At 35.5% G+C, this 18,244-nt stretch overlaps 1 protein-coding gene across 1 annotated transcript; it reads right to left on the reverse strand.

Moving 5' to 3' along the window:
• Window positions 1–16,163: 16,163 nt before the first annotated feature.
• On the reverse strand, window positions 16,164–17,982 carry LOC109180796 (protein SIEVE ELEMENT OCCLUSION B-like). The gene is made up of 6 exons (XM_019330500.1): window positions 17,779–17,982; window positions 17,609–17,701; window positions 17,048–17,463; window positions 16,780–16,853; window positions 16,526–16,668; window positions 16,164–16,383 (listed from the first exon to the last, which is right to left on the reverse strand). Exons 1-6 carry the CDS (start codon window positions 17,905–17,907, stop codon window positions 16,354–16,356), a joined length of 885 nt encoding a protein of 294 aa, XP_019186045.1. The 5' UTR covers window positions 17,908–17,982; the 3' UTR covers window positions 16,164–16,353.
• Between the last annotated feature and the right edge of the window lie 262 nt (window positions 17,983–18,244).

An 18,244-nucleotide genomic window follows, 5' to 3' on the forward strand; every position in this document is an offset into this window, starting at 1 on the left:
TTTTTGCAAGAGTCGAGTGAGCACTCTTTCCTTAAAACCTTATTTGCCACCTCCCAAAAGATGCTAGGAGCGTTGTGGCCTAGGCTTCCCAGGATAAAACTTGCTATGATTCAGTGTTTGAGCATTCAAACAAAGAATCCGGCGAGCAAGACGTGGTTATGAACACAGTATGGCTAAGAAGAGGAGTAGAAGCAGAATTTTGAGGCTGGAAAAACAATGTTTCGTGCAGTGTTCTTGCTGTTCTCACAGTGTGTAAAACTCTACTGCCTCTACCCTCTCTTATATAGGGTTGAAGGAGCCAATAGCCTTTATTATGGCAATTAAAAATGACATTAAAGCTGCCTTCCAACAGCTATAACAGCAGGCCACTACCTGGGAATTGAATTCAGAATTCAAAATTGGAATTAATAGACAATTAATTCCGTAACAGATGAATTCAATCCCCTCAACAGTCAGAACTTTCGGGTTCCAGACCGTTAGCGTACAGGGTTCGGTCTCAACTTTCGACCTCATCCAGTTTCGGCCCTTGCACCTTTCGTGGACTCTGTTGCACGAGAGTTGTGCTCTCGGTGCACCACAACCTCTCGTGCTCTGTTGTAGCACGAGAGTAGGTGTGCTCTCGGTGTGGTGTGGCTATACCAGTTGGAAAATGATACTGAAGTTTGGCATACCTTAGCCCGCAAGGCCAGTCAATTTCCGGACGACATTCGTGCCCCCAGGTGCCGGCGCACACGAGCTCGGGCTTGAATCAAGCCTTTTTCAATCTCTGCTAGTTGGAATTTGATTTGCACCCACCCCCCCCCCCCCCCCTGCGCGAGAGAGCCTCTATGCTATACAATTCTACAAGCTTCAAAAGAGCTCTTGTATATAAGGGGGGAAAATCTTCATTCCAAAGCAATGTGGGACAAAAGCACACTTTTTCCCTTCATTTTCCAACTCAAATGGGTCTACTTTGAGAATCAATATCTCATTCACCCATTATCCGTTTTGAGCGTACAATATATCGATCTCTTCGTCTCACTACGAAGAATCCGAATCCACTTTAACCCGACCCAAATTGGAAGTGGACCCCACTGATAATTGTACCACAAAATAGCCACTTAACATGCCATTTTATGCCATTTTTAGCTATTTTTTCAACAATCCCCCACATGAATGAAAAATTGATTTTCGGGGTATTTTGAAATCGGAAACAACTGTGTTCAAACGGTCGATCCCTGCATAGGATAGGTACGGAGTCACTATACCCTTTGAACCTTCCCTCGTAAAGACATGTTTACTCTACTGGCTGTACGGTAGAACGCGATGTCTTTGAACCGACTGCCGTTTGTGTAGACGATGACATATCTCACACAGGAATCTCCCAACCATGCTCTTGCTCTCATGAGTGTGCCCGTTTTGGTCGTGGGTCACCGTTCCTGGTTCTGCGAGAGTTTCTAAAGAATTGTGCCCAACAATTCTCCTTTGAAGCGACCCTCACTTCTCTCTAACATAGGTGATTCTTTCTCGAGTATCCCGCATACTCAAGAATCATTAAAGCATTAACATGCTAGCCTCTTGCGGGAGTCACTGTTTTAACGAGGAGTGGTAGGGAGTCCGAGACCCCCACAGTGACGCGCTCCGTTCCATAATTTAGTTGTCCCATTGAACCTAGGTGCCAGCTAGGTTGGGTATCCACTATAGAACTTTTTAGTCCAAGGGCATTAGACCCATTCCTCGTGTCAACTTCTCCACAACTTCTCTTCCTAACCCTTTGGTTAGCGGATCCGCTATATTGTCTTTTGACTTTACGTAGTCAATCGAGACAACACCAGTTGTGAGCAGTTGTCTAATGGTATTATGTCTACGACGCACGTGTCTAGACTTACCATTATACATATGACTCTGTACTCTCCCAATTGTGGCTTGACTATCGCAATGCACACATATTGGAGGTACCGGTCTTTCCCAATTAGGAATATCCTCTATAAAATGGCGTAGCCATTCAGCCTCTTCACAACCTTTGTCCAAGGTTATTAGCTCAGATTCCATCGTGGATCTAGCTATCACAGTTTGCTTAGAGGATTTCCATGCAACGGCTGCACCGGCTAGTGTAAACACGTAGCCACTCGTGGACTTAGAGTCCTTAATATCAGATATCCAATTCGCGTCGCTATACCCTTCAAGTACAGCGGGATATCTCCCGTAGTGCAGTCCAAGATCACGAGTATATCTCAAGTATCTCATAACCTTTACTATTGCCTTCCAGTGCATAGCACCGGGGTTACTCGTATATCTACTGAGTTTACTAACCTCATAGGCAATATCCGGCCTAGTACAGCTCATAAGATACATCAAACTACCAATAACCCGAGCATATTCCATTTGTGAGATACCTTCTCCGTGGTTCTTGGTTAGATGAATATTTGTATCAAATGGTGTCCTAGCCACTTGACTATCATCCTTGTTAAATTTCTCAAGGATTTTGTCAATATAATGTGATTGGCTCAACACGAGACCATCAGGTCTTCTAACGATTCTAATCCCGAGGATTAAATCAGCCAAACCCATATCCTTCATGTCAAATCTCGCATTTAACATGTTTTTGGTAGACTTGATCATCCATCATTACTACCAACGATGAGAATATCATCGACATATAAACAAAGGATGACGTAGCCGTCTATCGTTTCCTTAACGTAGACACATTTGTCACTTTCGTTTATTTTGAACCCGTTAGTTAACATCGCATGGTCAAAATTCTCGTGCCACTGCTTGGGCGCTTGTTTTAAACCATATAGCGATTTAACCAACTTACACACTTTCCTTTCTTGGCCCGGAACCACGAACCCTTCGGGTTGTTCCATATAGATTTCCTCATCTAATTCGCCATTTAGGAAAGCGATTTTCACATCCATTTGATGAACTTCCAAGTTCCGCAGCGCGGCTATGGCAAGTATCATCCTTATGGAGTTTATTCTCGTTACGGGAGAATACGTGTCGAAGTAATCGAGGCCCTCGCGTTGCCTGTAACCCTTGATTACAAGCCTAGCCTTATACTTCTCGATGGAACCGTCCGGTTTCATCTTCCTTTTAAAGACCCACTTGGATCCTAAGGGTTTACTACCCGGAGGAAGATCAACGAGTTCCCAAGTGTGATTCTGTAGGATAGAATCCACTTCACTTTTTATAGCCTCTTTCCACATTGGTCCTTCCGTAGAAGTCACGGCTTCTACATACGTTCGAGGCTCGTTTTCTATCAAACAAGATAGAAAATCGGGTTCACTTTCTAATAAACAAGTTAGAGTACCCGAATCGTACTCTAACAAGTAAGTTAGAAAATCAGGACCGAATGATTTTCCAACTCTCGCCCGCTTACTGCGTCTCGGCTCGAGCTCGGGTTCTCTCTCGGATTCCCCACTATCATTATCCATAGTTTCGTCAAACGTTCGTTTTGACGTACTTGGTCCCTCGTTGGACCTACAAGGATATATATTTTCAAAGAACCATGCATTCCTTGATTATATTATCGTGTTCTCGTGTACATCCGCATTATGGGACTCGTGTACTAAGAACCGATAAGCACTACTATTATGTGCATAGCCAATAAAGATACAGTCCACCGTCTTAGGACCTATCTTTACTTTCTTAGGTGTTGGCACCAAAACATTGGAAAGACACCCCCACACTTTCAGGTACTGGTAGGAAGGTTTCCTACCGTTCCACAGCTCATAAGGAGTCTTATCGAGCTTCTTTCGGGGTACCTTATTCAAAAGGTAGTTACATGTCAAAATCGCCTCACCCCAAGCATCTTGAGGTAGACCCGAACTTATAAGCATCGCATTCATCATATCTTTCAATGTACGATTCTTTCGTTCGGCAACACCGTTCGATTGAGGTGAGTAAGGTGCAGTACGCTCGTGTATTATCCCTACACTCGCACAGAAGTCACCAATAGGTGCTTCGTACTCACCACCTCGATCGCTTCTAACCTTCTTAATTCTCCGATTAAGTTGGTTTTCCACTTCATTCTTATAAAGAACGAATTTATCAACGGCTTCGTCTTTGCTCTTAAGCAAATACACATAGCAGTATCGTGTGCTATCGTCGATAAATGTGATAAAATACTTATTACCACCTCTCGTTTGTATCGATCTAAAATCGCACAAATCACTATGGATTAATTCTAGTGGTTCAGTTTCCCTTTCAACCGACTTGAAAGGTACTTTCGTTAGTTTTGCCTCAACACAAATTTCACACTTGTTATTTGTGTCAATTTGAAAGTTAGGAATATGGTCCATGCTAATTAATCTACGTATAGAATTAAAATTAACATGACCTAGTCTACCATGCCACAAACTGGAAGACTCAAGCAAGTAAACAGAATTAACTTTGCTTTTATTGATAACAGGAATTACATTGAGCTTAAAGAGCCCATCAGTTACATATCCTTTACCAACAAAAATCCCTAACTTGGACAAAACTACTTTGTCTGACTCGAACACCATGCGAAAGCCATGCTTGTTCAACAGAGAGCCAGACACAAGATTCTTCCTCAGCTCAGGAACATACAGCACGTTGTTCAACGTTAGTTCCTTCCCGGAAGTCATGTTCAGAACCACCTTGCCCATGCCTTCCACAGCAGACTGAGCAGAGTTTCCCATCCACACCTTTTCACCATCAACGGTCTCAAAGGTGTTGAACATCTCTCGGTTGCAACACAAGTGCCTGGTTGCACCGGTATCAATGAACCACTCACGAGGGTTTGAGCCCACGAGATTCACTTCGGTCACCATAGCCGAAATGCTAATCTCGACCTCCTTCTGACTGCTATCTCCAACAACATTGGCTTCAGAACTCTTGTTCTTTTTCCTTGGAACCTTGCATTCAGATGCTCTGTGGCCATGCTTGCCACAATTGTAGCATTCACCAGGAAACTTGTTCTTGGTAACGCCACCTTTCGGACCTAGCTTTCGCTTGTCCTTCTTGTTCCTCTTGGAGCTCTTACCGTGCTCCACAACGTTGGCCTTAGCGCCAACAACGATAGGAGCCTTCCTATCATTCGTCCTGTTCCCTTCCTCAATCCTGAGTCGCTGGATCAGGTCCTCCAGATTCATCTCCTTTCGCTTATGCTTAAGGTAGTTCTTGAAGTCCTTCCACCCTGGAGGCAACAAATGGATCACAGATCCCACTTGGAAGGCTTCACTTAGCACCATGCCCTCGTCACGGATCTCATCGAAGATTAGTTGCAAATCTTCTACCTGACTTAGCACGGTTTTTGAATCAACCATTTTGAAGTCGAGGAATCGGCCAACCACAAATTTCTTTGAGCCGGCATCCTCACTTCGGTATTTATGATCCAAAGCTTCCCACAACGCTTTTGATGTGCTTATCTTTCGATATACATCATATAGCGTGTCACACAATCCATTCAGGATGTAGTTTCGGCAAAGGAAGTCCGAATCCTTCCAATAGCCAACTGCCATCACGGATTGTGCATCTTGTTCCTTCAACTCGGGAACACTCTCGGACAAGAACCTTGCCAGGCCGAGAGTTGCTAGGTAGAACAACATTTTCTGTTGCCACCTCTTGAAGTTCGAACCAACACCGGTGAACTTCTCCGGCTTTTCAGCCGAACCACTTGGTACCGAAGGTACCCGAGACATGGGAATATATCCCTCGGTGCTCCCACCATCTTGTGAACCAACGTTCACTGGTGTAGCTAGGGAATTAGCAACATTGTTGCCATTTCCTCCACTGTTATCCGCAACAACGTTATTGCCGTTTCTTCCATTGTTGTCCGCAACAACATTATCCTCCCCATCGATTGGCAGTACGGGATGCTCCATTTACTTCAAGGAAATTCGGAGAAGACCACCAACGGGAAAACAAATGTAATAAGGTTTTAAGACTGTTGGCACCGTTGGTAGAAAACACAAATAATAATCAAAAAATAAGATTATTATTTTCTGGAAAGAAGGGAAGAAAAGATGAAGAAATTTGGCTAGTGTTTGGTGTTGGGTTTTTGCAAGAGTCGAGTGAGCACTCTTTCCTTAAAACCTTATTTGCCACCTCCCAAAAGATGCTAAGAGCGTTGTGGCCTAGGCTTCCCAGGATAAAACTTGCTATGATTTAGTGTTTGAGTATTCAAACAAAGAATCCGGCGAGCAAGACGTGGTTATGAACACAGTATGGCTAAGAAGAGGAGTAGAAGCAGAATTTTGAGGCTGGAAAAACAATGTTTCGTGCAGTGTTCTTGCTGTTCTCACAGTGTGTAAAACTCTACTGCCTCTACCCTCTCTTATATAGGGTTGAAGGAGCCAATAGCCTTTATTCCTCTCGTGCTCTCTTGTAGCACGAGAGTGCTCTCGGTGTGGCTATACCAGTTGGAAAATGGAAAATGATACCAAAGTTTGGCATAACTTAGCCCGCAAGGCCAGCCAATTTCCGGACGACATTCGTGCCGGCGCCCGCACACGAGCTCGGGCTTGAATCAAGCCTTTTTCAATCTCTGCTAGTTGAAATTTGATTTGCACCCCCCCCCCCCCCGCGCGCGCGCGCGAGAGAGCCTCTATGCTATACAATTCTACAAGCTTCAAAAGAGCTCTTGTATATAAGGGGGGAAAATCTTCATTCCAAAGCAATGTGGGACAAAAGCACACTTTTTCCCTTCATTTTCCAACTCAAATGGGTCGACTTTGAGAATCAATATCTCATTCACCCATTATCCGTTTTGAGCGTACAATATATCGATCTCTTCGTCTCACTACGAAGAATCCGAATCCACTTTAACCCGACCCAAATCGGAAGTGGACCCCACTGATAATTGTATCACAAAATAGCCACTTAACATGCCATTTTTAGCTATTTTTCCAACAATTTGAACACTCTTTTTGTCAACAAATCTCTCAAGTAGTTAATATAATTGGCTTTATTAATTTAAATTTTAAAATTTTTTCATGGTATTAATAAAATACTTGGTAAATAAAAAATATAGAATTATTTTGTTTTATAACTTTGATATTTAATTAAAAAATAGTGCACAAAAAAGATAATAGACAATGTAGTGAATATAATCAATTGATTAATTTGAATGTAAAAAATTTTTACATTGGAGAAAAATAAAGACAATATAACTAATGAAATTATTTCTCTTAATTAATTTATTGATAATGAATATTTTTTTTAATAAAGACATTGTAGGGACAATGTAGTGAATATAATCAATTGATGAATTTGAATTTTGAATGTAAAGAATTTTTATATTGGAGAAAAATAAAGACAATATAACTAATGAAATTATTTCTCTTTTTTTTTTTTTTTTGAAAAACCAATATGTCGATTGTATTAATTGATGAAAGACTAATAGCATCAGGTGGTATAGAATCCCAATACATAGAATGTTCCTGAGTAAAAGCTAATGAAGCTAAAGTATGAGCATGTAAAATAATCTGTCTAGGCACATAGCTTAACGAAACAAAATTAAATAAAGACATCATCGTTCTGCACTAGTCGATGACTAACCCAACATACGAGTGAATAGGTGTAGTCTATTGGTGACAATATAACTAATGAAATTATTTCTCTTATTTAATTTAATGATAATGAATAATTTTTTTTTTGAATAAAGGCATTGTAGACACATAATTCTAAAATAAAGAAATGCATATGTATTATTTTTTGTTGTAGCTACTAAATTATTATTTAATTTAATATGAGTAAAATAGAGTACTAATTATGCTAACTTTAATTGGGTTGTGGTTTGAACCTAATACCTTTCTTATTGAAATCAATGAGTAAGTTAACGGTGAACTAACAGAAATTAACGAAAAAGATAATGTTTAATGAAAAAGTTAACGGATAATCCTATTCATTAAGGATAAATTAGGAAATCTCAAGAAAAAATTAAAATCTGATCAATCTGAGCCATTTATTTGATTAAAAAAATTGACCGCCATTTTTTCTACCCATTATAGGCCTAACTCTCTTGGGCTCTTATTAGTGTATATATATATATATATATATATATATATATATATATATATATATATAAGTAGATGTATAAGAATAATGATAATATACCAATTACATTTAATAATATTATAATAATACAAAATAATTAATATCTTTTATAATTATAAATAAATGACAAAAACTTACATGGGATCGTCTTATGGATCTTTATCCATAAGATAAGTGTGCTCAAGATAATTTGGGTCTCATATTATCTCTGTCTAATAATATTATTTTAATTTATTTGGCACATTATCAACATTTAGGCAAATTGTGCTATGGAAACATGTTCACCATGCGTTCATCACATAGGTAGATCCATAATTTCTATACTATAGATTCATATTATTTTTTTTGACGTAGATTCATAATTTTGTTTTTCATTTGTTGTTACAGATATTATGAATTTACAGTACATAAATTATGAATTTACAGTATAGAAATTATGAATCTACAGTATGGAAATTATGAATCTACAATACAAAAATTATGAATCTACAGTACAGAAATTATGAATCTACAGTATAGATGTTATGAATCTACAACTTAGAAATTATGGATCTATCCCGTTAACAACAAATGAAAAATAAAATTATGAATCTACGTTTTCAAAAAAAAAATAAAAAATTATGAATCTACAGTATAGAAATTATAGATCTACACCTGTGTTCACTATGCGCATGGTGAACACGTTTCCACAGCATAACTATCCCAACATTAGCTATGGGCTTATTAATTTTTTTTTTGTTAAGCCCATTGTAAGTATTTGTTTGCCCATTTTTCAATATTAGTTCTGTTGGCCCATTTTCACCCGCATTTTGTTAAATTATTGTGTGGACCATAATAAAAAGTATATTTTAATATATTAAAAGTATATTATTCGTGTACTAAATATACATTATATAAAATAATGTAGTTTCAATACTCACTCAAGTAATTTACTTTCCCTAATATAATATACATTATAAATATATTAAAAAGTACATTTTTTGTGTACTAAATGTACATTTTTTGATAGTATGATCCTTACAGCTGCTTGAACCATGGTCCATACAGTAATGATTGCACCATTCTCACTTACCTTCCATTGAAGTGCAATTATTTTCTCTATATTTTTGACTTAGACTAACATTATCCCAGTCAATGTACTCGTTTGCAAGATGATTTGGCATGTTACATAGATTTCTTTTTATTTTTATTTTGTTTTTATAATCCTAGGTGTATAATAAGTACATAAAAAGCTGCCATTCGGCAGCGTTTTTGTACTTTAGTTTTGCAAGACAACAAAAGCTGCCGTGAAACTGTACATTTTTTTTTTTTTTAAATTTCTTTATTATTATTTTATATATATATATATATATATATATATATATATATATATATATATATAATGAAATTGTGACCTATTTTTGAAAATAAGAGAGATTTAAGGATGCAGAATAAATAGTAGAAAATTTGTAAATTTGATGATGTGGGAGTGAGTCTATTTTAGAAAGTGAGAGATTTGCAGAATTGCAGGGATAAGGATAACCTTAGCTTCCAAGTTCTTCTTCACATATGTACGTCTATCTCAGGCTTCTACTCATCGGCTCTTATTTTTCTTAAGCATGCAACCAAGGTTGCAAAAATCGCTAGGCGTTTCTCAGGCGCCTAGGCGCTCGTTTATTTTTTATTTTCTTATTTTTAATTCAAAAGTTTTTTTTTTTTTTTTTGAAAAAACAAAATTTATTTAAGACTTGGTAATTATAAATTATTTAATACTTTAATAGTTAGTACTAAAATATTAAAAATGACGTAGGTTTGAGCAAAATAACTTATTTAAAAAAACACTGAAAATAGCTAACAGGTAGCTTAAACACCTGCCTAGACGACCGCATAGCCCACCGCGACCTAGTTGGTGCCTAGGCCGTGTAGGCGGCCGCATAGAACGGCAATTCCATCGAAATTCTAGGTGACCGGCCACTGCCTAGCGCCTAGGCGCGATTTTTGCAACAGAGCATGCAACACTCATAGCTCATTTGGAATTCAAATTTTCACCAGCGATTTCCACTCCATTGTGGTGAGCAGGGCTGGCCCTGGGGCATGGGCAGGCTGGGCCCTTGCCTAGGGCCCATGCTTTGAGGGGCTCACCCTCCCCTCCCCCTCTTTACTACTGTACTTAATAATTAATCATGACTATTAGGGAGATTGAAGTTAATGTAATAACCAAATTACCATTATACAGACAATATACCAACTATATTGTTTTTGCTATAAAATTAAAGACTTAATATTATTATTAAGGCCGTGAAAACTATTGATAGATTAAAAACATAATCAACGAACTTTATTAAACAATAGTTTGTAATTCTTAACGGTCAAAATAACAATTAAATCCTTAAATTCTTAATGTCTTAAAACAGGCCAAGACAATAATTATAGCACTTAATCACTCAAATTAGGCTCATAAATCTCAATGGCCCAAGTGAATTATAACATGGATGGAAAATGGTCTAATACTGAAATAGATCCAAATTTAATATTATTACCAACGATGAATACCATTAACAAAATATAGCAGTTAGTAATAATTAAAGCTTAATAAACATGTTATAATCAAATAAAAAAAGGCTATAATTATTATTAAAAAAATATCAATCCAAATGGTGGGACCCATACTTTAATGACCCAAGATAGGTCCCAAATAGCTTGTTCAAAATAGGTTCACATAAAACTAAAAAGTGCTCAAAAAGAGAAACCAAAGCAAGCTACCTTAACAGGCCATAATGCCTAAAATTGGCCTAAGGATCTAAAATTGAAATGCATGCTTTTATGAATGTATAATTATATTAATAAAATAATTATAAATATACGTAGCCATTTTGGATTTACAAATTAATATATTATTAACCCATATTTTCTTAATAAATTGTAATACTTGAGACAATTTAAAATGTACCTTAAAATTAAATTAAAATTCAAACGGCAAATTAAAATTTAATATCCCCAAATCGAATGATAATTTAATAATTATTTAAGGAAGAATTAAATTAGATAATTAAGCTTGAAGAAGTCTAAATATAATGATGAAAAATACTTAAGCAAGCCCAATAACTAAAGTAGGTCTAATTTTTTTTTTAAAACACTGGACCAGGTCTGCCCAAAATGGGCCTGACCCGGCCCGATATTTTATAGTCCATCATCATCTTCTTCTTTCTTCAAAAGACAGCAACCCTAGATGCCATGGCGAACGGCAGTCGCGACTGAAACAAGGAGGAGCAGTAGCAGCTTGATGTCGCCGGCGTCTCCTGAAGGAGGGAATGGAGCAGCAACTTCGGTCCGCCGCATCTCCTCATTGCAACGCCAGAGACAACCGATGTTCGCCTCTGTTCGCGAAGCCACCGCCGACCGACGACCTTCTCAGGCCCGTTCCTATTATTTTATAGGTCCGGGGCATGACAAAAGAAATGGGCCCTACCGATATTAACATATATTTCATACTTAAAATTTAAATTACATAAAGGAAAAAAAATTAATATCAAATAACTTGAAATAAGATTAACAAGCTTTCAAAAAAAAAAAGAAATAAGATTAACAAATTTTTAACAATTTTACATACAAAATAATACTTATGAAAAAATTTAAGTACTTTCACAAAGAAATAATTTATAAAAATGAATAAACAATTTAAAATCAAATAAGCTAGCTTATAAACAATATCATATACTATCTTATAATAGAGTCAATGATACTAAAAAAAAAAGTTTATAAACAATAACATTGTTATCATAATAAATAATAAATTAATTATTAATAAAAATTTCTAAAACAACACTTACAACTGCTGCGAAGCTAAAAATCTGATAAAAAATATATGATTTTTAAATATTTAAATTAGGATTATTTGAATAAAATAATTTAAATAGAAAGCATATTATAAATCACAAATCTTATTTATTTATATGTTTTTATAAATTCTTTTTCCATTAACTAGATATTCATAAAAAAAAAAAGTCTTTTACTTTTTGACATTCTGAATAAAACATTCAGTTATCTAGTCTCACAAATCAAGGCCATTTTGTTGACTAAAAAAATTTGAATAAAGAGCATATGATTTTACAATAGTTATGATTGTTTGAATAAAATAATTGAGTTAATTTCATTTTTAGTCTATTATTATGGCATGACCAATTATGGTCCCCTATCAACAAAATTATTGAAATTTTATTAAATTGAAAGGACATTTTGATCTTTTTTATTTTATTTTATTTATTTATTATAAGGAAGGGGGATACCCTACATATACACACTACTTGCCTCAACCGAGGTTCGAACCCATCACCTCCCACCTAGGGGAGCAATCTGATAGCAGTGGACTACAAGCCACTTGATCTTTTTAATACAAAGTGTGTTCACCCGTTATATTTTATATGTTTATTTTTTTTAAAAAAAATCATAATTGAAGTGTGAAATGTCCTTATATTTAACGAAATTTCGACGATTTTTTTGATAGAGGGTCAAAATTGATCATGTTATAATAATACTTGATCCAAAAAAAAAAAAATATTTTGATAAAAAGGATTAAAAGTGGACTGTCACCGATAAATCTAGGACAAAAAATGAAATTAACTCAAAATAATTTTGCTAACTAATACAATAGAATCACAGATTACGGGGCCTTTGTTGACTAATATGATATAAAGTCATAAGGGATCAACCCCTAGTTCTCTAGGTTGTAATTTAGGCATTTACCAACCAAACAACCTCGCCTTTGTGTAAGAGAACTGTATATTATTTTGTTAAGCATATATACTATATATAAAAGGTGTGGGTACCAAGTGGCCCCCCTCCAAGCATGGGCCCTGGGCAAGAGCCCAGCCTGCCCTTGCTCAGGGCCGGGCCTGGACCTTCTTTACGGCGTCCGACGATCCTTGCGTCTTTTGCATGTCGCCATCGGCCCTTCGTCGTCACCAGAAGAAACCAGCTCTGTCCAAAATCGAGGAGCAGCGATTGGAGCGCACAACGGTGTCACCTGAAGTAGGGGAGTGACAGGGACGTCGCCGGAGAATCCAGCTCGCCTCCGCCGGCTCTCCTCGTCGCGACACCAGGTCTGCCAACGCCACCCACCGCACGCGATAACCACGATGCAGATTACCTCTCGCAGTCTCGCTCGAGAGCTCGAAAAAAAAAAAAAAAAAAAACGACGACAGACGGGGCAGTGCAATTTTCCAAAATAAAATCCCCCTTCACTGTCGTTCATGCTTGGCTTAATAACATTAGATCAGTTCGCCGAAAAATTTCTATAAATCCGGCGAAAATAAACTTAGGCAGAACTGCGAGAAGGTGATAGAATATACACACACCAAATATTCATTACGATTAATTCATTCAACCGTCCAACAAATAAAAAAAATTACAATTATTCATTCAAAATATACACACTAAATTACTCAATTATATCATAACCAAAAGATATATTTTAGATGCATAGTTTAGTGAATTAGGATGAATTTAATTGTAAACCAAGGCATATACAAAACTCAATGTATATGAAATTAATGTTGATTTTAAGACAATAACAATCAACCAGACAGAGATTATAAAGGCTCTGATACTAAATTTTAGAATATAAATAATCTAATTATACTGAATAATAATACTACTAGTTGTGTTGCCTCTTTAACGGTAGACCGTCAGCCATATTTGAGCAGTATGAGTACTGTAACTGAATGTGCTATATACTTGACTCAGAACCCTAGATAGCGTATTGGTGTCTACTGAACAGTATGAGTACCGTAACGAATGTGCTATATAATGAATATCATGAAGTCCATCGATCCAGGTTTATATTAGACACAGAGTCTGATTGAATAACAAGTTCTAGTTATTCAGTCCAACCAGACCACTTAATAAGTCTAGTCAACTTGCACCACTTAATTAAAGCTCTAATATATAATATATATTATTAGGGAAAATCTTACAGAAACCTCACTTTGCTCATCAAGATTCATAGATTTTCTTGTTCCTTAAAAAGAACATACAAAATACTTTTCAACAATAAGATCGATCATTATCTGTTTTTTCTGATTAATTTACAAATACTAAATCAGAGAGCACGACTATGATTAGCATACAATTTATACATTTCATCAAGTATTTTTCTTTTTAAGCGTTCATCGGATTTACCCTTCCACTATCCCGTAATTTTGACACAAGTTTTTTTTGTTTCTTTTTTTCTAAGTATAATTTTTGCTTGAGCACACACTTTCTTCCTAGCTGATGACGAATTGGAATACATTGATACGATATGGCAATGAATATCTTTAGTTACAATATATAATTGATAACAAATAACTATAAATACTTGGGATTAAAATTTTCACCAAAACTATAGAACTAAAACACTTCATACAAAAAATAAAAAAACATTTCATACAAATCAGATTGAACAAAACCTAGAAATTGAGGAGCACAAGATCTGAAGTAAGCTAAGCTGCTCAAGTGCCTGTCTTTGAATGCCTTAGCTTGCCATACAGAAGCTTTCCATCATATATATCATTCCTGTAATCAACTGTCACCATGATAGCATGTAAAAGTCACCAACTTTTGCATATCGCGAAAGCACTCTAGACATTTCTCTTTCTTTGGGATTTCTTTCAAGGTGATTGGGTACTCAAAAGCACAACAAGAATGACTATTTGATGAACAACAACTATGGGTCTGGTTGTAGTAGTCTTTGAATGCTTGGTCAAAACTTTTAAGGGACACGTTTTCCTTCCAACTCTCGTGCTCATTAGTGACCCTCAACATTTTAGCTCCTTGCCCACAAACAACCACCTTTTGCCCTTTGCTTAACAATGCCCATCCTTCCATTGTTGCACCCTTACATTCATAGCCCAACAATTTTTTGAACCCTTGTACAATTTCATCATCGCATTCATCGCCATGACAATTGGTTGCATTTAAGTAATTGATTCGTGACAATAATGCACTTTGAAGCCTTGTCCAAAACCTCCAAACATGGTCGGGACTTCTTAATACATAGCTCATCTTTTCTTCATCAATGCTTGCTCTTACTTTCTCATTTTTTCCAACATACATCAACACTATGTCTAACAGGGATTTTAATCTTACTTCACGTACTTTGGAAGTGAATTCTCTAACCCATTTAATGTCATTTCCTCCATATAAGAAAATATACCGTTCCTCCTCAATCTGATGAAAGAAAAAAAGAAAGCATTACAAAAATGATTGTTACATATTAAAGTTTAAACAAGAGAAAACATATATTAAACAGTAATGTATTATCATAAGCAACAGAGTTAAAATCAATTTGTTATATTAAATTTCTTCAAAAAATATTTGCAGAGTTCACTTTTATAATGTTTAAAACAATATAGGATGTCTTGTAGGCATGCAGGTAGTTGTAACTAATAAGAAGTTGAAAATGGCCATACCCAAGATGTTACTCCGAAGTCAATTTCATCGACCACAAGGCCAAGACTCCAATCTTTTTCTTTTTTCCATAGAGCGTTTTCTCTTTCACTTGTGTACGCATTTGATTGCTCTATCTGAATTTTCAATGAAAAAATAGTAAATAATTAATGTTACAAAATGAAACAATTTAAAAAAAATATATTTAAATTTAGAAGAAATTTGTAGGGGTAAAATAGCAAATCATTTAGTTTTTATGTGTTATTTTCAATTTTAAAATTCTACAATACAGTTAAAAGTTAGCGTTTGTAAGTAATGTGATGAAGAATTGGAGACAGTAATAATTACACTGAAAGAGAGTATAGGAGAAACATATCATATCATACCAGCTCATATATCCTAGTGTTAGTTTGGTCTGCCCAAGTTTTTATCTTATCATCAATTTCACGTGCCAAATGACTTATCTGTTCATCAACGTCAAATATCAAACTATCAAGACCACGAGACCTTTCTTTCATCTCCTTTTTTATGAAAGGGATTATATTGTCTCGTGCCTCAACTCTCAATTTCTTATCTTCAATATAATCAGCATCCCATATTTGTATCATATGCATCGTGTTTGTATGAATGATCCTTCCTTGTTGGTCTAGCAAAACGAGGATAGGCTCTTCTCCAAACTGAAAGTGAGGGAGGAGATTCTCCCTAACAAATCTAGTGAAGCTTCGTGTAATCCTTTTATGTGGATCATCCATCATTACAAACTTCATTTTATCTCTAAATTCTTCATATTGCTCAATCGACCACGCTGCATGATCATCCACAATCGGAATCCAAAGTATATATGGAGTTGAATTTGAATGCATGTAAAAGTCATTGAGAAATTGAATCCTCTCATTAGAGATGTCAAGGCCTGATGTTAGTAACAGCGCCACTTTTTTACTCTTATCATCAAAAAAATTTAATCCAAAATTTTTGGACCTAATAAAAAAAAATGTTAGAACCCAAAATAAATATAAAAGAAGCATATATATAAATTAAAATCTTCACTGTCAAACATATGTGGAATGCATTTCAAACATATGAGGAAATGAACACCATTTTTCAATGTTTACAGTCTTACCTCGTTACGAAACCTTCTAGAAAGTGAAATCTCACTCTCACCAATGACATTTAATATTAACTTTAAAACTTCCAATTTATCAGAAGAGTTGTGAAATAAAACATGCTTTAGTGCTTGATAAGATTCTTCTGCTTTCTTCGCTTCTATATGAAGAAAAAAAATTTAAATACATTATTTTTGACATGATATATATAAATATTACTCATCGCATGCAAATTTTGTGTAAGCTATATTGTTATATATGTAACCAATACCTAGTGCTGGGAAACAAGTGAAGAGTAGTATATCTTTGATCTTGGCCGTTATAATGTTCAGTTCACTTTGAAACCTGAAAATTAATAATTATCTATAAACATGCAATAATCACAACTTATTAATTACATTACGTATTAGGGTGTTACTTATCTTTTTTGAAGATAAATATATAATACAAAATACTAATTTTATAATTTTTTAATTAATAATTCTACAGATTAGTTGAGAAGAAATTTTCACAATAATATATCATAATTTAAATTTTACTTGATGTTTGTCAGAGGAAGACAAGCACAAGAGGCCACAATACAAGCAATGCTTCTACCGATCCAATAGCTAGCCATTGGTAATGCCAAACTAACTGATTGGGACAAGGAATCTGATGATGATTGATTAATCTCAACAATGCATTTGGTGAGATCCATGGAACACTTTATCAAATCATCAATTGGCCAATTTGGGTCATTAGATGTTGAATTTGTGATTTGTGTGACGATTGACAACTGCTTTGCCAACCCTTTTCTATAGCGTAGTCGAGAAAAAATGTTGAGTTTTCCTAAGCTAATGGAAAAGGCTGCCAGCATTAGCACCATCTTCGCCTCCCATGAATACACAGATAATGTGCTTAATAGACATATTGTGATAAGGTGTCCATCTATGATGCTTGATGACTTGGATATTTGCTGGAAACAACAGTAATTCAAACCAACGAAATAATATAGAATAAAAGAACATTAAACAAAGCATTATTATCATCATATTGAATTCCAACAATTCTTTAAATGCAGAGATCATTACCACCATTCATATGTCAAACACCATATATACCTCAAAACAAAGGTGTTGTATTTTAAAAAAAAGCTCCCTAAAATTGAGATCAAACTCCCCTAGCATCTCTTCCGTGGCTTCTTTATCTACCGCCTACACCAATAAAATGAAAATGCATTGACAACTTCTTATTCAAATACAATATAATACTGATAAATAAGTTAACTAACCTTTTCAGAGTTGAGAATTTTCTCAATTGCACTAAGAACAACATTAGAATTGAAGCTTGTACCGTCAGGATTATGAGTTTCACAAACTAGCTCCATCATAACATTCTCATCAATATGAAAGTTTGCCATGTTGAATTGAAATTAATGACAAAGAACCAATCTAAATGTGATTTGGAAAAACTAAAAAGATTTTGGCTTGTGAACACAATGTAAGAATGGTATGCATGTGTATTCATTCACCATCTATATATAGTACATAAAGTTGTAAACAAAATAATCTTATTTTGTTCAATTTATTATTTTTTATTTAAATAAAAAAATTAAAAAAAATTAAAAAATAAAAAAGGTACTTGCCTTTAAAAAATGGGTAGAAATTATAATATTTTGTTTACTGCTTATTATAAAGAGAATGTGCTGAATATATATTCCCAGCCCCTATCCTTCCTTTCGTCTTCAATACAAAAGC

This window comes from Ipomoea nil, unplaced genomic scaffold (assembly GCF_001879475.1).
Source record: "Ipomoea nil cultivar Tokyo-kokei standard unplaced genomic scaffold, Asagao_1.1 scaffold1034, whole genome shotgun sequence".
Classification (NCBI taxonomy): domain Eukaryota; kingdom Viridiplantae; phylum Streptophyta; class Magnoliopsida; order Solanales; family Convolvulaceae; genus Ipomoea; species Ipomoea nil.

What these genes read in the sequence shown, in the direction of transcription:
- LOC109180796 (XM_019330500.1), bottom strand. Translation starts at nt 17,907, where the DNA reads ATGGCAAACTTTCATATTGATGAGAATGTTATGATGGAGCTAGTTTGT. An exon ending in AAATTCTCAACTCTGAAAAG is followed by an intron (nt 17,702 to 17,778) that starts GTTAGTTAACTT and finishes TTATTGGTGTAG; the next exon opens with GCGGTAGATAAAGAAGCCAC. An exon ending in TACAACACCTTTGTTTTGAG is followed by an intron (nt 17,464 to 17,608) that starts GTATATATGGTG and finishes TGTTGTTTCCAG; the next exon opens with CAAATATCCAAGTCATCAAG.